Source organism: Hemiscyllium ocellatum, chromosome 21 (genome assembly GCF_020745735.1).
Source record: "Hemiscyllium ocellatum isolate sHemOce1 chromosome 21, sHemOce1.pat.X.cur, whole genome shotgun sequence".
Lineage (NCBI taxonomy): Eukaryota > Metazoa > Chordata > Chondrichthyes > Orectolobiformes > Hemiscylliidae > Hemiscyllium > Hemiscyllium ocellatum.
Window position 1 is genome coordinate 56,578,830 of NC_083421.1, and position 27,938 is coordinate 56,606,767.

A 27,938-nucleotide genomic window follows, 5' to 3' on the forward strand; every position below is an offset into this window, starting at 1 on the left:
CTGTGGGGAGAGAGAAAGCAGGGTGAAATTATAGGGAAACGCAGCAGGTCTGGTAGAGTGTGTGAATAGAGCAGGCAGGATTTAATTGCTGGAGAAACTCGGCTAGCCTGGCAACATCTTGTGAGAGAGAAAGCAGGGTGAAATTGCTGGAGAAACTTGGCAGGTCTGACACTGTCTGTGATGAGAGAGAAAGCAGGGCTAAATTGCTGGAGAAACTTGGCAGGTCTGACACTGTCTGTGATGAGAGAGAAAGCAGGGTGAAATTGCTGGAGAAACTTGGCAGGTCTGACACTGTCTGTGATGAGAGAGAAAGCAGGGCTAAATTGCTGGAGAAACTTGGCAGGTCTGACACTGTCTGTGGTGAGAGAGAAAGCAGGGCTAAATTGCTGGAGAAACTCAACAGGTCTGGCAGCATCTAGAGAGAAATCAGCGTTAACATTTTGGGTCAAATGGACCTGAAACATTAACTGTGATTTCTCTCTCCAGATGCTGCCAGACCTGCTGAGTTTCTCCAGCATCCTCTACTGTTGTTTCTGATTTACAACACTCGCAGTTCTTTTGTTTTTCTTTACAGAATTAAATTGCTGGAAAAGCTCAGCAGGTCTGCGCAGCATCTATAGTGAGAGAAAGAAGGCAGAGTTAATATTTTGAGTCCAGTAACCTTCGAGAATTGGAGTCAAAACATTAACTCTGCTTTCTCTCTTCACAGATGCTGCCAGATCTGCTGAGTTTCTCCAGCATTCTGTTTGTTTGTTTTTGTTTTTTTACAGTTCTTTCTTACTTTGTAGTGAGGAACCATCTCGCTTTCTGACTCAGCCAGCCCTGCTGTTGCTATGGAGATGTGACTGACTGCTGCACTGCTGTTTTGCTGATGTGATGATATTTTGCCTATGGGATATGAGACACAGTAATAGCGCCCTGTTATTGCTGTGTGTACAGTCCGATGTTTAACTTTGCCCTCTATAATCCTGAACGCCATCATGTGTTTTTAAAATAAATCACTGCGGGTGTTGGGGAAGTCATGCCAAACTCGAAATGTTAACTCTGTTTCGCTCCGCACAGATGCTGCTGAATGTTTCCAGCAGTGTCTGCTTTTGTTTTTGCTTCATGGTTTCCTTTAACAAGTGGGAGATGGGTGGGGGCACACCAGAGAAACTCACTGGGTCTGGCAGCATCTGTGGAGAGAGAAACAGAGTTAACATTTTTAAAAATCTGGTCAAACACTTCTATCGACAGTCTGGTTGTTTCATGTTTCCAAAGTTGACAGTATTTTGCATTTATTCGAAGGAGTGGGAGCACTTGTGAGGACTTGACCCCAATTTGAACCCCTCCCCACACGCACACACCACACACATATATTAGTTATGACTTTGCTTCAAACTAAAAGTATCACTTTCTCAAAGAAGAATGATTTATATATGTCGAGCACCATGTGTTGTTATTCTTGTCTCTCTTCGTAGAATAATTGCTGCTGGAGTGCAGGGGATTTGTATGCATTCCACAATGAAAGGAGCTTTAGGCCTCTGTATTGAAATTAGAAATCCGTTTATAAGGAAATGTTTTATGATATTGCAGCAGCATTTAATCTCACCCTGGGCCTCGTCTGACATCTCGGATAATGGCTAGTGAGGAGACAATGAGACCCAACCTGCTCAGTCAGGGGTCCTTCTCTGTCGAACCGAGAGTGCGGGCCAGGCAGCATCTGAGCCAGCCAAGACTTTTAACCTTGCTTCATAACTAACACTCGAGAACGCAAACTGTCCTTGAGGGTCTGGGAATGTGTGGGGTGTCTGCACTTCTTAAAAACGGGCAAAGGCATCCACTGTGGTTTCCTGCCTTTGCAGTTAGTGAGGAGAAAAATGCTTCAAAAACATCAACCCATGTCATCTCCAGATCTCGCATTCAGGGTCTTTTGGAGGTTAACATCAGCGCTGTGCATCCTGCAGCCTTAGCTAAATTGACTTTAGTCAATGGTCTTTGAAGTTTTCATGGTGCGTTAGGAGCAAAAGTGTAGGAATTAGGCTATTCATCCCCTCAATACTGCTCCCTATTCTAGACCCATAGAATTCTTACAGTGCATTCAGCTCATCGAGTCTACACTGACCGTTCAGACCCAGTCCCATGCCAGACACAGCCCCACCCAGATCATGGCTGATCATCTACCACTGGCTGATTCCTGATGAAGGGCTTTTGCCCGAAACGTCGACTCTCCTGCTCCTCGGATGCTGCCTGACCGACTGTGCTTTTCCAGCAACACGCTCTCAACTCTGATCTCCAGCATCTGCAGTCCTCACTTTCTCCTTGATCATCTACCACGTTCCTGTGATATCCCCATATCCATGGATGTGGTTAGTAACTTGAAATTGACCGTCCCTAATTGCCCTCAAACTGAGTCGGAGGTCACTTAAAGATGACCACATCACTGTGGGTCTGGAGTCACATGTAGGCCAGACCAGGTAAGGATGGCAGATTTCCTTCCCTAAAGGTATTAATGAACCAGATGGATTTATAACAATAATTGATGTCTGGTGTTACAGTCACAATGCTGAAACTAACATTACATTCCACATTTTTTCACTGAATTTAAAGCAATTAGTTGTTGTTATGAGATTTGAACTCATGTCACCAGAGCATTAGCTTAGGCCTTTGGATTTCTAGTCCAGTAACATTACTACATTACTGACATTGCCCTGGGAGATGGAAGTAGGGATAAATATATATATAGTGTGTTTATATATGTATGTGTGTGTGCATTTATAATCAACTTTTACAGGTAGGAGTTTCTGCTGCTGAAATACCTTCTCAAACTCGTCCTATTACTTAAAAAGTTTTTTGACAGTTTGGTTAAATGTTCTAGTGAGGCGCTGTCAGATGTTTTGGGTCATATTTTTGCCACCCAATTAAATTTGAAAATGCATTGCAAAATTAAATTCCAGTGTTAACAAATACAAGATCCCTCAGCTATTCTGCAACAGTCTGCTATCCCCCTCCTTCCTCCTTGTTTGAGGTCCACATCTCTTCCCATAGAAATGCCACTGGATGTACCAGTATGTATATCAACACTGTCCAGATATTCCCCACCTCCTTGTGTCTCTCGATCTCTGTAAATTCTTCCAAACCTTTGAAAACGCTGCACCCCTCCAATGCTTGGCCTCTAGTCTGTTTCCAAATCCAAGCATTTCCCTACCGTTGGGGATCCTGTCGTCAGCTGCCTAGTCACAGCTGTGAAATGCCATTTTGACATTTCTCTGCCTCTTTTTGCTCCTTAATCAGCCTGAAACCTGCCACTGGGAAACCTTTTGTCACCTGTTGTTAATACCTCTTTGTTAGCTTTAGGTCATCTTTAAACAGATTCAATTCCTGCTGATATGGGGACAATAGGAATTGACTATATATAAATGCAAGGTGTTGCTTTTGTTCATGTTACAATCCTAAATGCAGAGGTGAATAATTATAGAACAGCACTGTACTTAGGGAGACCGTTCAGCCCATTGAGCAAATGCTTCTTCTTTGATAGAACCATCCAAACAGCACCATTCTTTCCCTCTGGACCTGCATGTTTCTCCTTTATAAGTTCACATTCAACTTCCTCTCATTAATCTGCTTATATTATCGTCTCCGACAGTGTCATAAAGCTCCTTTAAAGATTAGCAAATGGCAGCTAATCTTGTAGCTGCTCCTATTCTGCTCGCTACTGTGAGTGTGCATTAATTCTCTGTTTATGGATTTTGTTGGTTGGGGCCACAGAAATTGTGACCCAGCCAGAATTCCACCGTTTGCTTTGTTTTAATTCTTCCTCTAACGGCCATTGCCTTCAGAGGTAAAGTTGGCTGGCCATGCCTTGACCAGTAGCCAACATGTTCAAGAAGATCCCGTTCTTTACTTCCTAATTGGCCGGCGCAGTGGCTCAGTGGTTAGCACTGCTGCCTCACAGCGCTGGGGTCCCGAGTTCAATTCCTGCTTCGGGTAACTGTCTGTCTGTGTGGAGTTTGCACATTCTCCCTGTGTCTGCGTGGGTTTCCTCTGGATGCTCCAGTTTCCTCCCACAATCCGGAGGTGTGCAGGTTAGGTGGATTGGCCATGCTAAACTGCCTGCAGTGCCCAGAGATGTATGGGTGAGTTAGCCATGAGAATTATGGAGAAGGGGAGTGGGTCTGGATGGGATGCTCTTCTGAGGCTTCGTGTGGACTCAATGGGTCGAATGGCCGGGTTCCACGGCGTAGGGGTTCTATTTGCTTTATCTCAAAATGTTGGTGTCTCTGTCAAGGCCTCGACATGTGTCTCTCTGCTTCACTACGTGTCCCCTGTTCCCCTTCAGAGTAGCGTCAGGAGATGTCTTGCCCCCACCTGAGAGTGCAGATGTCTCATTTGAAGAACAGAACCTCTGAAACTGACATGCAGCTGCTCCTCGGTACTGCCCTTGATCTTTCAGCTCGAGCCCCGGAGTGAGATTTGAGATTCGGGGAATTACATAAGTGGAAAGACGAGTCTTGTTTTTTTTTTCCCTTTTACCGTCTTGGCTGTGGGAATGTACAGATACGTAATCTTCAGCACAGATGTTTTATTGTGTGTTTTTCTACTTTGCCCAAGGACACTCGAGTTAAAAATATAATGACTAAAAGGAAGCCACAATACTGGGAAACTAAACTCCAGCCACCTTCAACAAAATTAATGTTGGCAGCAAATGCAGGAAGGTCTTCTCTTTCAAAGAATCTTCCTTGTGTGGTAGTGAGGAAGGAGTTCTCGAGAATTGCTGTTCTGTGCATCAGTCAGCACTGACTACCTTTACTACTCAGTTGCACACAGACCATCAGGTCCTTTCTCCTTCTTTTCCCTCTCTCTGAAGCCTGGCGAGGGCACAGTTTCGTCACCAGTTGCCCTTCTTTGAGTGTGGCCCTCAGCTCATGGAGATTGACAGCTGTTCAACTGTGGGAGGTGGGGTTAGATTGTAGCTGACCTCCATCCTAACATCTGGGGTTACAGAGTTTTCCAGCTGTTTCTCCCATCCCTATCCCAGGTCACTGGCTGGGCCCTGACCATAATGAATTTCAAATGTGGTCAGAAGTGAAATGAGACCAGATTATAGTCCAGAAGGTTTATTTGCAATCACAAGCCTTCAGAGCGAGAAGGAGCAGCACTTGTCATTTCAAAGAAACATGTTGGACTATAACCTGGTGTTGTATGACCTCTGACTTGTCCACCCCAGTCCAACACTGGCACTCCCACATCAAGTTCAAATGAACTAGTGAAAATTCATGGTGAAACTGGGGAACTTTCTGGACTGTCTTCTGACCAGAATCTACCAAACCGTCAATTAGAGTGTCAAGCTTTGACAACCACAGGTTATGAAACTTGTTATGTAATTGCTAGTTTGCCCTTTCTTTCTCTCTCTCTTTGTACTCCTCTCCCTTTCTTCCTCTCACAGTTACTTTTCTTTCCTTTCTACCTGCCCTTTTTCTTTCTCTCTTTCATTCCCCTCTCTTTTGTTTATTTTTCATTCTTTTGTTCCTTCGCCTTCTTTCTCACTTTCTTGCTCGAACATCAAGTCGGTTCAGTGGTGAAAACAGACCTGAAAGTGGACCTTCGGTTGGACTAATCCCATCATTTCCAAGTGTTGCTGCTTTTCCCCTCTGGACCCTGCCCAGGAGCATCTGCAGGGGCAGCCTGGAAACATTTTTGCAATCGCCTCTGTGTTCAAGAATGGGAATGATGTCAAAACAAGGTCCCAAGTGACCACTGTGATGGACATGAAAGAGCCTGGAGCAGGGACGTTCCCTCTGCTGCCTGGGACAATATTTTTCCTCAACCAGTACCAATTTAAAAAAAACCCAGCAGATCACCTAATCATTATCTCACTGCAATCGTGGACTGTTACTGTGCAAGCAAAATTACATTTCAAAGGCAGCTGTGTGGTGGCTACAGGTCATGAAAGTCACTCCTTAAATCCCAGTTCAGGTTTCCCACTTTAGCACAAATAATTCCACGATTATGGATGCCAAGGTTAATTCTGCCGCAGCTGGCACTCGGAATGAGGAAAGCGGAACAGCTTCCTCTACAGTGCGTGCCTGAGAGCATCCACAGAATCGTAAGAGAGCGCTTCAGCAGGTCAAACCGCCCATCACGCCTGCACTGGCTTTCTTGAGTGAGAAACCCACCTGCGATCAATTTTCCCCCTAATTTATCCCCCTTGAACTCTTGAAGCTCCTGGCATTCACCTTGACATCATTTGCTCTTCGAGAGGCAGAGATCTGATTGTCTAATTGAATTTAGATTCTGCCAGCTGCTTGCTGAGATTTGAACCCATCTCCCCAGAGCATTACCGTAAGTCTCTAGTTGTCCAGCCCGGTATTATTACCACGACGCCGCTGCCTCTCCAACCAGCCCATTCATGTCAGATTGCCAATTTAGCCCAGTGTTATGTGAGGAGCATTAGCGCAGTGGGTAATGGATGACGAGTGAGTGGGAAACAAATTTGTTAAAGCCTTTATCAAGAGGAATTGTGTACACTTAATCACCAGTAATTTTAGCTTACAAGGCTCGTTTACTAAAAATGACAGCCCTCCTTCAAAAGGATATTTACAGGACCTTCAGGGCCTGTTGAACAATGAGATGTGTGTGTGCGCCAATTTGAACCTTGACCCTCCCTGCAAAGGGAACTGGCTCTGCTCTTCCTCTCTCTGTAATCAGTGAAATGTTGACAACGCGCCAGGTTCCGCCTGCAGTTAACAAACACCCTGTTACTGCTGAACTGGAAAGGAAATGACTGGAATCTGCATGGACATAATGGGCTTGAACAACTGAACTGTTTTCTCTGATAGCACAGAGCTGCAGATTCACTGCTGTGCTAGCTCACAGTTGTGAACATCAATTATCCAACCCATGTAGGCGGGTTGGGGGGTGGTGTTGGGGTGCGAGGTGGTGGGAAGATGAAAATTTACCTTGTGAGTTCTGCCCTTCTTGCCCTTTGAGTGTGTGAAAATATGGTTTGAGATTGAAAGAGCTGTTAATAGGACAGAGTTGGTGCAGTCCATAGAAGTGATAAATTGGCATAATTGTGCTGTAAGCAGTTTGAGTATCCAATGGGGTCAGGTCAGCGTAGAGCCTGACTTTGATATCCTTTCTTCATTTCTGTGGAGACGCGCACACACACACACACACACACATGCATATACAGATACACATGCATATACAGATACATGCATACACGCATATACAGCCACACACGTGTGTACAGACACAGGCACACACATAGACAAACACACATATACAGACACAAACATGTATATACAGACACGTGTACACATAGACACATATACAGACACATATGTATACACACTAATACAGAAACACTTACATTCACACAAACACACACATGCATATACAGATACATGCATATATAGCCACACACGTGTGTACAGACACACGCACACACATAGACAAACACACATATACAGACACAAACATGTATATACAGACACGTGTACACATAGACACATATACAGACACATATGTATACACACTAATACAGAAACATTTACATTCACACAAACATACACACACACACACACACACACACATTCATATTATGAACGCTCACTGTTTCTCTCACTTCCTGCATCCTGACAATACTCTGAACTCTCTTTTGCTAATTGGCTATAACCTACAGAGGAATGTTGGTTACCCTTTCTGGTCGAGTGAGACAGTTGTTCAGTCTGAGCGTGTTCCTGCAATCTCATCCCCTTACCCCACCTCCACTTTACTCTGCTCCCTGCACTGCTGCACGTGCTTTAAACTGCCAACCGGACCCAAACTCCAGAATGTCCTCCCTTCATCTTACTGTCTCGTGTGAACCAGAGGGCATTATCTCAGAAAAGAGTTCAGGCAAAGATGATGTGGAACTTTATTTCTCTCAGAGGGGAGTGAATCTGTGGAATTTTTTTATCAGAGTGGAGTGGGATCGTTAAGTAAATTCAAGGCTGAGATAGATTTTGAACCAATAAGAGGAATTGAGGGTTATGGGGAAAAGGCAGGAGAAGTGGAGTTGAGGACGATCAGATCAGTTATTACATGGCAGAGCAGATTTACTGGGCCGAATGGCCTGCTCCTGCTGCTACATCTTATGGTCCTACTTTCGTTTATTACAGCCTCTTTGACAAAGCATTTGGTCACCTGGCCTAATATCTCCTTTTGCATTTAATAGTTAATCCTGTGAAGTATGTTACACAGTACTAGGGGTGCAATATAAATGGCAAGATGGTGTTGACTAAGCTCACTGAGGGGAACAAACATTTTGTCTATGAGACTGGAGTTTCCTGATGCAGGGGAAACACAGTGAAGGTGAAAGTGAGGTTGGAAGGCAAGAATGTTGGAAGCAACAGAATTTATTTGCCGACTGCCTGCCAGCTGTACTGTGGCTGCTGAGCGACCGAGGTGGAGAGGGCTTGTTTATGAGCACAAATGGTTTGTAAAATCGAGAGGACTATCCTTCCTTTACAACGCCATATTGATTAACAACCAGCCTGCGTTTCGAGAAAGCTCTTTTCTTTCTCAGTTTGTTGGTGCCTGTTCCAGAGTGACTCAGTCGTTTTATCTCATTGACTCCAGCCCGCTATAGAGAGGGAAAAACAAAACACTGCACTGAGCTTCCATTTCCTTCTGTGTCCCTCTGTATGATTGATCGCCCTAAACTGTTTGTCAAGCCCGGGCTGAACAAGATAACAATAGGTGATTGAATGAATGTGTTTTTGAAAATCTGTTCTCATAGATCCAGTATTGTGTCCAACAACTGGTGCAGTCTGTGACTGCTTCTAGTCATGTGATCAGGTCAGGGTTTTGGGGAGGACAAGCAGGGATTATTACAAGACATTACTCGAAGCATTTATTGTGAATATGAATTTGTGACGTTAAGCATAGAATCCCTTCCGGATGGCCATTCAGCCTATCAAGTCCGCACCAACCCCACCCATAACCCAGCATTTCCCACTGGTAATCCACACAACCTGCGTGTCTTTGGTCTGTGGGAGGAAACCCACGCAGACACGGGGAGAACATGCAAACTCCACACAGACAGTTGCCCAAGACTGGAATTGAACTCGGGTCCCTAGCGCTGTGAGGCAGCAGTGCTAACCACTGAGCCATCTTACTGCCCCAGATTCTATTAGATTTACAGCTTTAGAATTCTGTGATTGAGGAGATCGAAGATTCCCTACAGCGTTGCTGCTACATTGAGACGTCAGTGAGCTGCACACACCTCAAAATCAGTCATGATGCTCAACTGCTTTAACACTGTTAACACAGCAGCTGACTGGACAGGCCATGCTTTCTCAGCTGCCTGGTCTCCTCAGTGAGAACAGAAACAGCGTAAGGCTTGAGGATCCGTTGTAGCCATTAGTTAAAAACACTCAAGCCTGTGAAGTGAACAGAGGGAGTTGCTTGCCACGTTTGGACTTGGGGACTCTTCAGTGCACCGTTGTGACTAGCCCGTGGCATAGAGACTGGGAGAGAACAAGTGGTGTAAGGGAATATTCTCCCTCGACACTATCAGTAAAAGTGGGCACCTAAACGCCTCCCTTGTTCCTTGAATAGTTCAGCTTTACACAATTGAGGCTGAGCATTAGGGATCAGTAAGAATGGTGTTTGCTGAGTTAGCTAGTATGCGAAGGAAACAACTCTATCGTGAGATCTTATGTTTCTCAGGACTTCAGAATAATCATTTTTAAGCGCAATTTCTGGAGCGTCTGTCTTTCTTCAATCGGACCATGTGCTGTGCTTTGAGATATCGTCAGTTTGATACCCAGGCTGGAGTTCAGGACTGAGTGATGTGACAATCTGGATGTGTGTGCTCGTATCATTGTTCAATCCTATTGGGAGAACACAGCAACGCAACGACCACAGGCTGTGTTTTAAATATTCCCGAGCCAGTAACTAGGCCTCAGCTCCACCCAGGTTCCCAAGCTGGGGCATGTCTTTTCATTTGAATGTTGGGAGAGGATTGTGTCAGATAATTGCCGACACCTTCCATCTGAAATGGAGAACTTGCATTTATATTGCTGCTGGCACAACCCACAGGATTTGCAAAAGTGATTTGCAGCCAATGAAATACTTTTGAAGCATCATCCAGTTCAAACATAGGCAACATAGTCAATTTGCAAAGTGATACTGACCAAAGAATCTGTTTTATGAAGTAACTGAAACATACGTATGATCAGAGGATGAGGGTGAATCACCACCATTTGTTCTGATTCAAACTATTAGCATGGGATTCACCTGAGAGCTAGATACAGTGTTGGTTTCACATCTCGAACGGTGCCTCTGACTGTGCAGCACTCCCTCCGTCCTGTGCGTATGTGTCAGTCTTCAATCTGTGCACGGGTCTCTGAAGTGGCACTTTAACCTACAGTCTTCCGACACAGGGCTGCTACCTGTGCCTAGATTAGTGTGGTGCTGGAAAAGCACAGCAGATCAGGCAGCATCCGAGGAGCAGGAGAATCAACATTTCAGGCAGAAGCCGTTCATTAAGACTATTACCTGTGCCACAGCTGGTGCCAACCCTACCCACAGGCGAGCTGACCTTTAGGGTGTGGCATGTGGTCAGGGGTTAGATGCAATGGCGGGATGGTGGTGCAGAATGAAACGCAAGTTCTCCCCCATCCCCAGCCGTGTCAGTTCCTGGAGAGTAGTCTCCTCTCCACGCGCCATGCTTTGTGTAGAGTGGTGTCCCTGTGGAATCTCCATCAGAGTAAGGTGCTGTGCCCCCATGTGGTCCTGCTTCATGTCCCTCCCAGGACCGAAGGGTCTGCTGTATGACACTGTGGGCTGTGGCTAATGACTTCACCCAGGCTTGTGCTGGGTGGTAGCTTTGCAGTAGAATCCCCATAGGTCCTCCCCCTCAGTCTCCTGAGACAGAGCGCCTGTAAAGTTCATTCTTCTCTCCAAACTAGAGCTGAGTTACACTTCGAGTCCAGAGTTTTGAGAGTTAATGAGGGACAGTGATTTAATGCAAAGTAAGAGAACAGGTTCGGTACATGATGTCTCTGTAAAGCTGACAGTTGTTGTGGCTCTCTGAGGAATGTTGAATAGCCAGACTATCAGCCTTTCTCATTCCTCAGCAATAATCTCTGCTTAGTAACCAGACAGCCTGAAAAACACACAGACACAAACACACGCACATGCACAGACACACATGCACAGACACAAACACATGCATAAACACATACACAGATGCACACGCAAACGCACACTCAAACACAAACACACACGTACAAACACACAGATATACACATACATGCACACACACGCGCGCACACACACACACTTGGCACTGGTTAATTGTGCTTGTTCCATGTTATGCAATACAGGAATTTAAATGCTAGTTGTGGGATAGTCTGACCAATTTGGTTCTGAGCAGAAAGTCCCTGACCTTGGCTGCCACAGGCACTACCTTCAGTCGGCCTGACAGCCCATTTGTCTTTTTATGATTGTTTCTTGAGCTGTCAGAGGTGAGGGCAACAGTGACTAGCTTACTCCTTCCCTTTAGGGGTATCTCAAAGGCACATCCCATTCAGGCCTCAGTGCTGGAGCTTCAGTGAACGCTGGAGGGGACTGAGTGTCAGGGATGCATTTCTCAAAACAGAGCCTCGGTGTACACCAGTCAGTCAACAGAACAAAACTAGAGGAACATTTAACAATCGGCAGAAAGTATCTGCTTAATCTGTTGAAAAGATAAACTTGGCTTGCCAATCTTGCTGCTCCATCTGACGTGGTCTCGAGGGACAAGATTCCCAGCTGAAAGTTTGGGGTTTGTGAGCTGTGCCACTTCTGTAAATCATGGGGAGTTTTTATTAATACTGAGTAAAACGAAGCTGCCTGATGCTGTCCTGAAGAGCCCTAATGGAAAAGGCAGGCATTTCATGTTCAGCAGTGCTCAAAAATACCAAAATACGGGAAAAAAATGATAGGAGAGACATTTAGGAGGCACCACATTGAGAGCTGGACAAAGTCAGATGACACCAGGTCATAGTCCAACAGGTTTATTTCGTCACCTGACAGAGGAGCAGTATTCTAAAAGCTGGTGTTGTGTGACTTCAGACTTTGTCCACCCCAGTCCAAAACTAGCTTCTCCACATTGTGACTGAGAGGTGGAGCAGTGTAAGTAAAAGTCCTCTCATTAAACCTTCTGCCCTCAGACAGAGACAAAACGCCAATTTTAATTTTCTCATGCCAGGCATTCAGCAGTTTGTTTGTTTCTGTTCATGTGAGAGTGTGTGTGTGTCTATACACATGTTGTCAGTCTGTGTGCACATGTGTGCGCATGTGCATTTGTACGCACGTGTTTTTGTATACGTGTGTACATGTGTGTGTCCATTTCTGTGTGTGCACATTTGCAGAACAACTTAACTGAATGGAAATTATAACCATAGTAATTCTTCCATAATCCAAAGCAGGAAAGAATCCAATAAATATCATCCATGCATAACATGAAGTTTAGAAACATTCTGGAATGACAAATGCCTATATACGCACAGACCTGCATTTATATAGCGTCCAATCATACCCCCAGCAATCTTCTCAAAACACTATTGATATGTTGCCAGTCTTTGATCTGTAACCAGTGTTGAGATTAAATTAGATTCCCTACAGTGTGGCAACAGGCCCTTCGGCCCAACAAGTCCACACCGACCCTCTCAGACCCATTCTGAGAGGAACCCACTCAAGCCCATTCCCCTACATTTACCCCTTCACCTAACACTACGGGCAATTTACCATGGCCAGTTCACCTAACCTGCACATCTTTGGATTGTGGGAGGAAACCGGAGCACCTGGAGGAAACCCACGCAGACACAGGGAGAATGTGCAAACTCCACACAGACAGTTGCCTGAGGCGGGAATTGAACCCGGTTTTCTGGCGCTGTGAGGCAGCAGTGCTAACCACTGTTGTAAGTTTACACACAGCAAGTTCCGAAAACCGAAAGCAAGCTGAACAAAGCTGGCTTTGGTTGACAGGAAAGTGTTTACCAAGGCATAGTAAGATTGCAAGTTGCAATCTTCACCCCAGCTTCCTGTAAAGCCTCTGTATAACAGCTGACTAAAAGAGGCTGGGACAGGGACCTGCAACAATGTGGCACTCCCTCAGGCTGCACTGACCTTCAGAGGAAAGGTTTGAGCTGAATGGGATTTGAATTATCTTCTGACTTGGGTGAAAGTGATAATTACAGTTGGGAATGCTGCAGCCAATTTGTGAACAGCAAGTTCCCACCAATAACAATGATATGACAACCAGATGATTTGGTTTGAATGATTTTAATTGAGGGATGAACGTTGGCCCAGGACATTGGAGAGAACAGCCTGAATATTTCCAAAATAATGCCAAGGATTTTTTTTTCACACATCCACTCGGAAGTCCCAGTTTAATCTCAGAATTGCAGCAATGCAGAAGAGATGGGCTGGAGGCTGGAAGAACACAGCAAGCCAGGCACCATCAGGAGGTGGAGAAGTTAGCGTTTCGGTTATGACCCTTCTTCAGGACTGGGGGTGGGTGTAGGGGGAGCTGCAGGTTGGGGGGGGGGGGGCAGGGTGGGGAAGTGGGGATAGGTAAATACAGGTAAAGGGTACGGCCTGGTTGGTCAATGGGAGGAATGAATCTGGTTGGTGGAAAGGAGGGGATGGGAACGGAGGCTATTTGAAATTGGAGAGCTCAGTGTTGAATTCTCCAGGCTATGGGTTGCCCAGGTGGAAGGTGAAGTGTTGTCCCTCCAATTTGCGGTGTGGTTCGTTGTGGCAATGAAGGAGGCCTAGGATGGTCATGTTGGAAAGGGAGTGGGAAGGGGAGTTAAAACGGGCGGTGACTGGGAGGTCCGGTCAGCCTCTGTGGGCCCGGCTGTGATGCTCGGTGAACCATTCCCTAAGTTTACGTTCAGTCTCCTTGATGTAGAGAAGACCACATCGGGAGCACCTGATGCAGTAAGCTAGGTTGGAAGAGAGGCAGTGAACTTCTGCCTCTGTCAGTACAGAAGGGCCATTCAGCCCATCGTTGCTGCACCAGCTCCGTTATCGAATGCTGACATCCTGCCTTCTCTTCTTGTCCCTTTCCACCATTTCCACCTAACCATCCAATACCCCTCGTGAATGTTTCTATTAAACCAGCCTCCAGCACATTTCCAGTCAGAGATTCCAGACCCTAACTACATGCTGGGTGAAAAAGTTATTTTTGCACATCACTTTAAATCTATGCCCTCTCGTTCTTGTTCCTTTTATGAGTGGGAACTGCTTCCCCCTAGCTATTTTATCCAACACACTCATGAGTTTGAAGCCTCTATCTCAGCTATCCTCTCTCCAAGGGGAACAGTCCCAACTCCTTTAATCTATTCTCAGAACTGACGTCTCATCTGACAAATGAATTGACCAGTGAATTGGTGCTCTATACTAGGAGAAAGTGAGCATTGCAGATGCTGGAGATTAGAGTGGTGCTGGAAAAGCACAGCAGGTCAGGCAGCGTCCGAGGAGCAGGAAAATCAACGTTTCGGGCAAAAGCCCCTCTCTAGTAGCCTGGGAGTGTCAGCCTGCATTATGTGTAGTCAGTTTATCTAAGAGCATACTTGCTTTTAAGAATCACACCCTTGCTTCATTCTGAGAATACTTTGGGACAACTGACATCGAGGCAGGAGGTTGCTTTTGCCTGATTACTGACCTGTGAAGTGGCTTGGGGCGTTTGTGCTTGAAGGGGGTGCTACGTAAATGCACGTTGTTCTCCACAGCAACCTGCCAGGTTGACTCCGGCTTCAGTGCAGTCGTTTGGAGAAATCACGTGCAGTGACAGAAGCTGTGACACATCCTTCATCAGGGGAAACCCCACACACGTGCAGCACGTGGAGCAGCGTTAAAAATAAACCCAAGGCACAGAACGAGAAATGGAATCTGTGAGGTAATGGCCTTCCCAAAAATAACCGCCCTGAGACAAGATAAAGGGGAAGTATTTGCGCCATTTCATCAACTCTCCATTGAAGCTGATATTGTGGAAGTTTTTCTGCGGCTGAGCAACCTCATCAGAATTTCCCAAACTGCGGAAGAACAGTCACAGAATTAGTAACCGCGCTTTCTTAAATATGGAAGTACCAGCTCTGAAGCTTGTGCTGAAACTGGGCAGTGGAATGAACCCACAGGAAAACATCAGGAAGGAAAATCGAAACTGGCCATCTCTCAGATTGCTTTCACTCTGCCTTGGCTTAGAAACTAGGAGCAAGAGTAGGCCATTCAGCCCTTCAAGCATGCTTCAGTACTCAACATGATCGTGGCTGTTTATCCAGCTTGTTCGCACTTTCTCCCCATATCCTTTTGATTACCTTAGCCCTAAGAACTATAGTGATGTGGACGGCACGGTGGCTCAGTGGTTAGCACTGCTGCCTCACAGCGCTGGGGACCCAGGTTCGATTCCACCCATCGAGTGACTGTCTGTCTGTGTGGAGTTTGCACGTTCTCCCCATGTTTGCGTGGCTTTCCTCCCATAGTCCAAAGAAGTGTCGGTTAGGGCGGATTGCTCACTTGTCTGTAGTGTCTAGGGATGTGCAGGTTAGGTGGGTTAACTGTGATGAATACAGGGGTAGAGTGGAGGACTGTGTCTGGGAGGGATTCTCTTTGGAGGATTTGTACAGACTCAATGGGCCAAAGGGCCTTTTTCTCCTCTGAAGGAATTCTCTGACATCTCTCTTGAAAGTCTTCAATATTTTGGTTTCCTGTGGCAGGGAATTTCACATTTCACACCATTCCTTTCTTCCTGAAAAGCTGTTAAAGCAAAGCCAGTAATACCTGAAAGTGACCTCCTGGTCTTACTGGAGCTCCATGCAAACAGGGCAGATTGGACCAGTATGTAACGTTCTTTCTGAAACATTGACGTGTTTGGTGGGGGAGGGGTTACCGGTGGACTGACCTTCACTATGTGGGAAGTATCCACAGGGACATGGAGTCCTTGCACACAAATGACAGAATGTTATGGGAACAGCGAGTAGGGGAAGCTGACAGTGTGCTCCTTGCTGTTACAAAAATAAAGCAAAGTCTACTGTTTCAAACTGAAAATAAAGCTTCCTGACACTGTCCCATCAAACATTCCCAGGTCTGGGACAGTACAGCGTCCCTATACATTATCCCCATCAAACGTTCCCAGGTCAGGGACAGCACAGCGTCCCTATACATTATCCCCATCAAACGTTCCCAGGTCAGGGACAGCACAGCGTCCCTATACATTATCCCCATCAAACGTTCCCAGGTCTGGGACAGCACAGCGTCCCTATACATTATCCCCATCAAATGTTCCCAGGTCTGGGACAGCACAGCGTCCCTACACATTATCCCCATCAAATGTTCCCAGGTCTGGGACAGCACGGGTATAGATACCAAATAAAACTTTCTCTCGTTATTCCCATCAAATAGGACAGGGACATGGGCTTAGATACAGAGTAAAGCTCATTTAAATTGTAAAATGAAGCCACCTCTATATTCTTTTCAACTAAAAGTAAAGCTGACTCTATTCTTTTAAACTGAAAGTAAAGTTTTCTCTACACTGTCAGGGGATCTAACCAGGACACTAGTAAAACCAGTCTGCAACCAATGTCGGTAACTAGTTACTGCCTTTTTCAATGAATTCTGAGATTGTGCTGTAGGGAATGAGACAGAGGGTGGTACCTTTAAACCAGAAAGGAGTGTCCAAGCATGTGCTGGAGCAGATTAGTGAAATACACAGGGCACTGGTGAATCAACAACTGGAGAACAACTGCAGTTTAATAGGAGGGGATGAATCTTACCAGGGAATGTGCAGGCATTCAGAGCTGAGCTTCAAATCAGAGCAGCCCCAGTCTTATTGACTGGGAGATCAGGCTCGGAGGGTCGAGAGGCCTGCTCTTGTTCTGTGATACCACGTTCATTAGACTGGGGTGGGGTTGTCCTATTAGCATGGGGGCTCAGTGGTTATCACTGCTGCCTCACAGCACCAGGGTCCCAGGTTCGATTCCAGCCTCTGGCGACCTGTCTGTGTAGAGTTTGCATATTCTCCCAGTATCTGCATGAGTTTCCTCTGTTTGCTCTCACAGTCCACAGATCTGCAGGTTGGGGAAATTGGCCATGCTAAATTGCCCAGAGTGTTCAGGGGTGAACAGGAGAGGGGCATTAGTCAGGGGTAATGTGGAGTAATAAGGTAGGGAATGGGTCTGGGTGGGTTACTCTTTGGAGGGTCAGTGTGGACTTGTTGGGCCGAATGGCCTGTATCCGCACTGTAGGGATTCCAGTCGGCCTGTATTCCCTGGAGTACAGGCGAAGGAGAAGTGAACTATTGAGGGGCTTGGCCGGGTATGGGCTAAATAAATGCTTCCTTTGGCTGGAGAAAAGGAAACTTCCAAACAGGCCCGAATCATTGTCAATAAAAACACTAAGATTGAACACACGGCCAGGGGCTTGGCCCATTCAGACTGGTATGAAGGGAAATTTCTTCACCTGAGGAGTTGTGAATCTGTTTGAGAGACACGTGAATGCCCTGTCATTGAGTATGTTCAGGAGAGAACATGGTAGATGTTTGGATATTGAGGAAATGCAGGAACATGTGGGCTGGTGGAGCTGAGGTCTTGATGGATGGTAGATGGACCGAATGGACTAATGCAGCTGCCCCTTTTTATTTGAAGTCCTGCTACCACCACCTGTCCACTCTCATTAGTTTTCTCAAATAGCCATTCATATTCATAAGACCATAAGACATAGGAGTGGAAGTAAGGCCATTTGGCCCATCGAGTCCTCTCCGCCATTCAATCATGGCCGATGGGCATTTCAACTCCACTTACCAGCATTTTCCCCGTAGCCCTTAATTGCTTGTGGCATCAAGAATTTATCAATCTCTGCCTTGAAGACATTTAGCGTCCCGGCCTCTACTGCACTCTGCGGCAATGAATTCCCCAGGCCCACCACTGTCTGGCTGAAGAAATGTCTCTGCATTTCTGTTTTGAATTTACCCCCTCTAATTCTAAGGCTGTGTCCATGGGTCCTAGTCTCCTCGCCTAACGGAAACAATTTCCTAGCGTCCACCCTTTCCAAGCCATGTATTATCTTGTAAGTTTCTATTAAACCTCCCCTTAATCTTCTAAATTCCAATGAATACAATCCCAGGATCCTCAGCCGTTCCACGTATGTTAGACCAACCATTCCAGAGATCATCCGTGTGAATCTCCACTGGACACACTCCAGTGCCAGTGTGTCCTTCCTGAGGTGTGGGGACCAAAACTGGACACAGTACACCAAATGGGGCCTAACCAGAGCTTTATAAAGTCTCAGTAGCACAACTGTGCTTTTATATCCAACCATCTTGAGATAAGTGACAACATTGCATTCGCTTTCTTAATCACGGACTCAACCTGCATGTTTACCTTGAGAGAATCCTCAACTAGCACTCCCAAATCCCTTTGTACTTTGGCTTTACGAATTCTCTCACCGTTTAGAAAGTAGTCTATGCTTTTATTTTTTTTCAAAGTGCAAGACCTCGCATTTGCTCACGTTGAATTCCATCAGCCATTTCCTGGACCACTCTCCCAAACTGTCTAGATCCTCCTGCAGCCTCCCCACTTCCTCAGTACTACCTGCCTGTCCACCTAACTTTGTATCATCGGCAAACTTCACTAGAATGCCCCCAGTCTCTTCATCCAAATCATTAATATATAATGTGAACAGCTGCGGCCCCAACACTGAACCCTACGGGACACCGCTTGTCATCGGCTGCCATTCCGAAAAAGAACTTTTTATCCCAACTCTCTGCCTTCTGTCAGACAGCCAATCCTCAATCCATACCAGTAGCTCACCTCGAACACCATGGGCCCTCACCTTGCTCAGCAGCCTCCCGTGTGGCACCTTATCTAAGGCCTTTTGAAAGTCTAGGTAGACCACATCCACTGGGTTTCCCTGGTCTAACCTACTTGTCACCTCTTCAAAGAATTCCAACAGGTTTGTCAGACACGACCTCCCCTTACTAAATCCATGTTGACTTGTTCTAATCAGACTCTGCTCTTCCAAGATTTTAGAAACATCATTCTTAATGATGGATTCTAGAATTTTACCAACAACCGATGTTAGGCTAATTGGCCTATAATTTTCCATCTTTTGTCTTGATTCTTTCTTGAACAAGGGGGTTACAACAGCGGTCTTCCAATCATCCGGGACTTTCCCTGACTCCAGTGACTTTTGAAAGATCCCAACCAATGCCTCGGCTATTTCCTCAGCCACCTCTCTCAGAACTCTAGGATGTATCCCATCGGGGCCAGGAGATTTATCAATTTTAAGACCTTTTAGCTTTTCTAGCACTTTCTCTTTTGTAATGGCAACCATACTCAACTCAGCCCCCTGACTCCCTTTAATTGTTGGGATATTACTCATGTCTTCCACTGTGAAGACTGACGCAAAGTACTTGTTAAGTTCTCCTGCTATTTCCTTATCTCCCATCATTAGGCTTCCAGCATCAGTTTGAAGTGGCCCAATGTCTACTTTTGCCTGTCGTTTGTTTCTTATGTATTGAAAGAAACTTTAACTATCATTTCTAATATTACTGGCTAGCCTACCTTCATATTTAATCCTCTCCTTCCTTATTTCTCTCTTTGTTATCCTCTGTTTGTTTTTGTAGCCTTCCCAATCTTCTGATTTCCCACTGCTCTTGGCCACTTTATAGGATCTCTCTTTTTCTTTAATACATTTCCTGACTTCCTTTGTCAGTCATGGCTGTCTAATCCCTCCCCGGATAATTTTTCTTTTCTTGGGGATGAACCTCTATACTGTGTCCTCAATTATACCCACAAACTCCTGCCATTTTTGCTCTACTGTCTTCCCCGCTAGGCTCTGCTTCCAGTCTATTTTTGTCAGTTCCTCTCTCATGCCCTCATAATTACCTTTGTTTAACTGTAACACCATTACATCCGATTTTGGCTTCTCTCTTTCAAACTGCAGACTGAACTCTACCATATTATGATCGCTGCTTCCTAATGGTTCCCTTACTTTAAGATCTTTTATAAAGTCTGGTTCATTGCAAAGCACTAGGTCCAGAATAGCCTGCTCCCTTGTGGGCTCCATGACAAGCTGTTCCAAAAAGCCATCCTGTAAGCATTCCATGAATTCCCTTTCTTTGGATCCACTGGCAACATTATTTACCTGGTCCACTTGCATATTGAAGTCTCCCATGATCACCGTGGCCTTGCCTTTCTGACATGCCTTCTCTATTTCCCGGTACATGTTGCACCCCTGGTCCTGACCACTGTTAGGAGGTCTGTACATAACTCCCATTCTGGTTTTTTTTTGCCTTTGTGGTTCTTAATTCCACTTCAAGCCAAGCCTCTCGTGACATAATCAAGGCATCCCAAAGTGCTTCACGTTGTGAATTACACATAAAGTCCTGCCTTTTCAATTCTGGCCTGTGCGACAATCCCCATTTTTGATTGGTCCACCTTTGACGACTTTGCCTGTAGCCACCCAGAGCTTTAATTCTTAGGCCCTGCATTTGGTTTCCAGGCCATGGTGTGGCCCCGTCGTCAGAAACTTATTTGATTATTGTTCCTGTGAAGGCTCTTGGGACGTTCACTTCCCTGAAGGTGTTACACAAATGCAAGTTGTTATTGTTGTCTTGGCAAAGCACAGAGCTCTTGCTTTCATCCCAGAGGGACTAGAAAGATAAACAACCAGGCGACTTGCCTTTGGAGGCCCTGGTTGAGGTATGAATCTAACCCAGACATTCTGGCTGGGGAGTGAGTTCATTGTAACGGAGCCCAGTTGTGCTGCTCGCACTCGTTCTCCAGACTCAGCAGAAATCAGATGGAGAAGTGCAACGTTGGCTCTTACCTCACGGGGGTGGGGTGGGGGGGAAGGGCGGGGGGGGGTGGGGGGGAGGGGGGGGAACGGGGTGGAGGGGTGTGGTGGAATGGTTAGACTATAAAGGGAAGAAAACAATGCTTCAGTTAGACCGAGCCCATCTGGAGAACTGTATTCATTTCTAAATACCATTCTCCAGCAAAGGAAGGGCCGTTGGAAGGGGTAGGCACCCATTCACTGTAATACTGTCGGGGCTCAGAGAGTCAAACTTAGCGGTGGGGGCGGGGGGGACATAAACTTGTAGTCTCTTGTGATTAGAAAGCCAACCAACTTAATTGGATTAAATAGACAAGGTATTTTCCCTGGGGTGGGGGAGTCCAGAACTAGAGGGCACAGATTTAGGGTGAGAGGGGAAAGATTTAAAAGGGACCTAAGGGGCAACTTTTTCACGCAGAGAATGAGCTGCCAGAGGAAGTGGTGGAGGCTGGTACAATTACAGCATTTAAAAGATGGGTATATGAATAGGAAGGGTTTAGAGGGACGTGGGCCAAAGTGCTGGCAAATGGGACTAGATCAGATTAAGATATCTGGTTGGCATGAACGAGTTGGACCGAAGGGTCTGTTTCTGTGCTGTACATCTCTATGACTCTAATTCACTCAAAAGTTGCACCCCAGAGGGTTGGGGATGCTGTATTGTTGAGAAAATTTAAAACTGGGGAAAGCAGGAACCAAGGGAAAGTAGGAACCTGTTATCGGATTGAGGTGGGTTCCAGGGGCTGCTCCTGCCCCTTGCCTCCTTTTGAAAGGGCTGGGTTCAGTTTTCATTCACGTTGTGTGATGTGGGTGTCGCTGGTTGGGCCAGCCCCTTTTGAACACGATACAGCCACAGCATCCTCCGAGTGTGTCGTCACTCGACTGCTAGCAAGAACTGCTGTCCCTTCCTTCCGCAAACAAACTGGTCAGGCCTCTATCAGAAAGACATCGACATCTTTGAATGTCACTGTTTGCCTGTTCAGATAGTCATTACTGGCTGTGAGCGGAGGAGGCTGCAGAGGTGATAGGAGCCACTCAGCTGCTACATTCGAGTCACTCAGAGGGCCCAGGGACTGTGTAATCACTCCATGCTCATAGCTAACCGTTCTGGCAATCTTTCTTACCACTGGGCTTTTCACGATTTGTGCTTAGAGTTGATGCAGGATCACAACAGGAGACTGTCACACTGTTAGGGCTGTGTCATTAGTTCCACCCCATTGCCCGTTCTTTCAGGTCCTGGGGGGGGGTCAGCTGGTTTCTGATGGGTTCAAACCCCTTACTGGCTGAGGTTAATCACAAAGGAGCTTGGAGAATTAGCCACGGCAAACGCAGGGTCCGGGGGGATCGTGCGGGATGTTCTTTAGAGGGTGGGGTGTAACATCACTGGGCCGAATGGCCTCCGTCTGCACTGTAGGGATTCTCTGACTCTCCTTCCCAACCCCTGCCCTCACCTGAAGCACAGTGACCCTCAGGTCAAACCACCACCAGTCGTCTCTCCCTAAGGAGAGAGCAGCCCCATGGTCTGGGAAGAATGGGAGGACTTTGCCTCAACCTGACAGTTCTTTCCACCCTTCAGATTTATATCCAATTCTCTTTTGAAGCTCATTATTGATTAAGACTCCCCCACCCTTTCAGCTGGCACATTCCATATCTCAACAATTCACTGTATGCATGGAGAAAGTCTAATCCAAAGATGTGCAGGTTAGGTGAATTGGCCGTGCTAAGTTGCCCATCGTGTTAAGGATGTGTAGGTTAGGTGAATTGGCCGTGCTAAGTTGCCCATCGTGTTAAGGATGTGTAGGTTAGGTGAATTGGCCGTGCTAAGTTGCCCATCGTGTTAAGGATGTGTAGGTTAGGTGAATTGGCCGTGCTAAGTTGCCCATCGTGTTAAGGGATGTGCAGGTTAGGTGAATTGGCTGTGCTAAGTTGCCCATCGTGTTAAGGATGTTTAGGTTAGGTGCATTAGTCAAGGGGTAAATGTAAAGTAATGGGGAATGATTTTGGGTGGGATAATCTTCAGAGGGTTGGTGTGGACTTGTTGGACCGAAGGGCCTGTTTCCACACTGTCAGGTTTCTTTTTCGGTTGCACTGTAATTATTCCCATAATTTTATTTTAGTCTGAAGTTAGGTGCATTAGTCATGGGAACGGTAGAGTAGTAGAATAGGGGAATGGGTCTGGGTGGGTTACTCTTCGGTGTGGGCTTGTTGGGCTGAATGGCCTGATTCCACACTGTAGGCATTCTATGGTTCACACAACACCAGATAATAGTCACTTATAGACAAAGTCACTTCAGCTGACAAAGGGGCCGTTCTCCGAAAGCTTGTGATTTCAGATCAACCCTTTGGACTGTAACCTGGTGTCATGTGACTTCTGACTTTGTCCACCCCAGTCCAACACCAGCACCCCCACACCATAATTTTATTTTCAGTACCGATGTTTGACTGGTGCTCCCTGAAAAACAGACACTGCCCTCAGGGCAGGGAGTGAGTCTCCTATGGTGCCCTCGATTAGATTCATTGCCCAAGCTCATTTCGCCAGAGACCGATTCACTAATCATTTATCTGATTGACAAGTTTGGGAAACCCCAGGCACACTGCTGATTGCTGTTCGACCTCGATAGCAGCAGCTGAATGTCACACTGGGAAGCTCCTGGTGATGTGTGTGTTTGTGTGTGAATGTTCAGTTAAGATAGTTCACCTTCCAGTGAAATCCAGTCCGGGTTTTGTTACAGCCCATGCTGCTAGAGGAAACACCCAGAGAGACGGTGCAGAGTTCAGACAACTCCTCAATTGGAAGGGACCATATTAAAAAGGCTTCTGCCCCAAGACTGTGCAGACACTATCATGACAGAGAGAAGTCTACCCACAAATTGTTGACAGATTTGGCATGGGCACCACCCATTTTAACTAAAAGTAGACTACAAACTGACAAACTCTCAACATTCGCCTGTACCTGTGTTTTTGTTTTTGCTGCTAACCTATTGTTGACTTATCAATGCCACTTAACTCTGTGATCTGCCTGTATTGCTCGCAAGACAAAGCTTTGAACTATACCTCGGTACATGTGACAATAAATTCAATTCAAACCTCAAAAAAAGGCGGGTGCTGGAAATCGGAAACAAAAACAGAAATTACTGGAAAAGCTCAGCAGGTCTGGCAGCATCTGTGGAGAGAAATCAGGGCTAACATTTCGGGTCCAGTGACCCTTCCTCAGAATTTCCTCAGTTCTGTGGACAGTTCACTAGACCTGAAATGTTAACCCTGATTTCTCTCCACAGATACTGCCAGACCTGCTGAGTAATTTCTGTTTTTGTTAACTAAAAGTAGACCTGACTGCTGATTGCAGGGGTCATGCCCTCGCTCTGGGTAGATCCTTTTATCTGCAGCAACAATAACATGCATTTATATGGAGCCTTTAATTCCCCGTCCTTTCCCAGTAGACTTGTCAAATTGTTTTTCTCCCTTCAAGTGGTTATCCAGGTCCCCATCAATAACCCTGAAGAGCCTGATAATGTGTCTTAGATACTAACTGGTCATTTCCCCACATATTGCCTCTGCCACTTCAGATCCATATCCATTTGTTTCTTCTGTCACTTGGAGAAACTTGTCTCGATCTCCTCTATCCAGACTCCCCATGGTTCCTAACGTTTATAAAAACGCATTTGGATTACAGGAATGGGCAAAAACTCAATTAAGAAAAAAATCAGTCTGAAGGATTGATTCAGAACTAACTTTTGAACAATAAGGGGTTAGTGCAGGAAAGGGCAGAAACCATCGAAGGTACAAACTGGGACTGAGTGAGACGTGGGTCGAGTTGGCAAGAATCTTCCATTCCAAAACATCAGGGCCAGAGTGGCTCCCTCAGCTCTGAGTATTTGTCATAGTTCTGTCACACCCAGTCAGTTATAAATCCCTGATTCAAGTTTCAGCTGAATATCCACCTCCAACAAACATCAAGTGAAGAGTGAGTAGTGATTGACCACCAGAAGCACAGCAGGAGCCCATTGATGTTCAATCAGTAAGAACCCACATAGTCCATGTTTGCACAATTTTTGCATGTTGTGCTAGGGACTATCCCATAAATTCCATGGAAAAGTTTGAGGAAGTGTACCTTTCTCTCCCTGCTCTCTAGCCTGCCTCCCTGAAAAGTTCAATTTGGGGCATTCAACTCAACAGAAAATGTTTGTGAGTGTCCTCTCAAAACCTCGCCTTTATACGCTGAGTGAAAGGGATGAGACTTGCAAATGGTCTCTTAGTGGTGATGCCCCCAGGTCGTGAGATGAAGGATTTATCGTGTGTGGAGCACGCATCACATCTTTAGTTTGTTTGATCAGGTTTCATTACCACTTGGGTTACTCTCCTGTGTTTGAAGTGGTGATAGTTTGTCATTGATGAGGACTTTCATTCCACTGAATTTGCATCCTTGCTCCCAGCCCTCTAATCCCTGGCTGTTTTCTTCCCTCTGCTAAGCTCTGTCCCAGATATAGGGCTGTCCAGGTTTGAACTGGAGTCTGTGAAAGAAATTAAATGTCCTGTGGGAGGATTATGTGATAATGACCTCCAGGAATAGGCCCAACCAGATTTGGCAACCCTACTTTAGATACAGGTCTCTGGTGCCTTTAGGTCCTCTAGTATACCATTCACTGGGTCAAAAAGTATCAGTGCCCTTTTTTAATGGCAGATGCCTAGTGGTGGACGCCATATCCAAACCATTACCTCACGCTTGCACGGTCCAGCACTACGGCCATGTTACCAGCACTTCAGTTAGTTATATCCTCATACATCAGAGTGGCATCATAAGATCAGAAAATGTTTTAACAAGAAAAGGCCCAACAAGTCCACTCTGCGCTTTGCTGGAATCCATCCAATGAATCATAGAAGCCCTACAGTGCAGAAAGAGGCCATTTGGCCCATCGAGTCTCCTCTGATCTTCCAAAGAGCATCCCACCCAGACCCACCCACCCTATCCCCATAACTCCACATTTCCCACAACCAGTCCTCCTAACCTGCACATCTTTGGACCGTGGGAGGGAACTGGAGCACCCGGAGGGAACCCACACAGACCCGGGGAGAATGTGCAAACTCCACACTGTCACTGAAGGCTAGAATCGAACCCTTGGCGCTGTGAGGCAACAGTGTTAACCACTGTGCCATGAAGCAGTTGCCGCGGAAACCAAACTTACCTGGGTCAACTCTCGGCACCTTCCTTCATAATCCTTCAGACTTGACTGAGGTCACTATTGAAGTTAGCTTTTGTTTCTTTCCCAATGAACTGGTAATTGTGAGCATGACTGAACAGGGTGCTAAGTACAATTTGTGCCTGGCAACAGGACTTTAATGGATCACCGTGCCAGTATCGCTATGGTGACGTTCCTTCCACTTTTCAGTAGCCGTCCAGCTATACGTTAAGACTTGGGGCAAGGCAGAAAACAGTGGAGACAACTTAATGAACCAGAAAATCACCTTGTTCATCAAAAATTGAGACAAAGCAGAATGTGGCCTTTACATTGTGGCTTACTGACACCATGCTGGTCAGTCTTTGTAAACAATCTAAAGGATAAGCAACTTTCAGGCTTCCTAGACGAAGGACAACTGGCAGTCATTATTTCTCTGTCCCCCATTGGCTACCCCTGAATCCTATTGCCTTTAACTCCTTCATACATAGTTTGAGACTTGGGTAGACGATGGCCTAAGTGATATTATTTCTAGATTATTAATCAATGGATTAATAAGATTCTGGGTGAAATAACTCCACACAGGCTGGTATCCCGTACACCAAGTCGCCCTCCATTTACACACGGAGAGTCCTGGATTCTGACCCAGTTCCCTCAGAGCCAGCTCTCAGAGTGAGCAGAACCTCTGACACTCCTGTTTCTATTTTTGGTAGACATCGCATGCTCCTTCTCCAGGGACACCTGGGGAACATTCCTGTTATTTCTTTTTCTCTTTTTTTTCCTTTTTTTTCCCTTTTTATGAATCTCCTATATATTTTTTTTCTTTTTATTTTATCTTATTAACCCCTGCACTACCGCCTAACTGCGGTAGTGCTTATTTTGACACTCCTGTTTCTGTCTGTCAGTCAGGGCTCCCTGATTGGGTCTGTTAACCTGGTCCAACGGGGAAAATCCTATTCTATGAGATTCACCTGGCTGACCTCAATACAATCACTACACAGGAAACCTGGGTTCGAATTGCATTGTAGCAGGGTAGAAATTGAATTCAGTTTTTAAAATAAAATCTGGAATTAAACATCTAATGAAAATGATAAAACTATTATTGTTTGTTGGACAATATCTGGATCATTAACTTCCCTTAGAGAAGGAAACTGCCAGTCTACATGTGACTCCAGGCTCGCAACATTGTGGTTGACTTCTGGGTAATTTAGGGATGGGCAGTAACTCCCTGATAGTGGGGCCCAAGTTCTCCAAGTAAGAAAAATGGCTAATACCCCGTGCCATTGAGTTGGCTGGGCTTTAACGGGGCAGAGAGAGCACTCACCATTTCATTTCCTTTTCAGAGCGCTGCACAGGAGATTGGTGAGGAAACTGAAGATGGTGCCATCTACACGATAACGCTCAGGAGAGTTCAGGTGCACCAAGCAGCAAGCAAAGGCCAGCGATGGCTGGGGGTAAGCAGTGAGCGGACATTTATAACTGCACAGAATCCCTCTGAGCAAGGAGGATTCCACCCTCTTAACAAGCCCACGCCCAGCTTCCGGTTTCATGTTCCTTGTAATCCCCGATTCCCATTCCCACCCTCTCGATGCTGTTGACACTCTTCGTCAAAGCTTTTAGCAATGAGTCTTTAATAAATTTGAAGCTGGGGGAAGATATTCCTGATGAAGGGCTTATGCCCGAAACGTCGAATTTCCTGTTCCTTGGATGCTGCCTAACCTGCTGTGCTTTAACCAGCAACATATTTGTGGGCGGCACGGTAGCACAGTGGTTAGCACTGTTGCCTCACAGCGCCAGAGACCCGGGTTCAATTCCCGCCTCAGGCGACTGACTGTGTGGAGTTTGCACGTTCTCCCCGTGTCTGCGTGGGTTTCCTCCGGGTGCTCCGGTTTCCTCCCACAGTCCAAAGATGTG

At 46.1% G+C, this 27,938-nt stretch overlaps 1 protein-coding gene across 4 annotated transcripts in view; it reads left to right on the forward strand.

Annotated features, from left to right (window-relative positions):
- The window catches only part of LOC132825901 (ral guanine nucleotide dissociation stimulator-like), a 191,023-nt gene that overhangs the window by 131,254 nt on the left and 31,831 nt on the right, over positions 1–27,938 (forward strand). For all 4 annotated transcript variants that reach the window (XM_060841522.1, XM_060841521.1, XM_060841523.1 and 1 more), the window contains exon 2: positions 27,368–27,478. In XM_060841522.1, the coding sequence (XP_060697505.1) occupies positions 27,368–27,478 (111 nt within the window). The remainder of the gene's footprint in view (positions 1–27,367; positions 27,479–27,938) is intronic.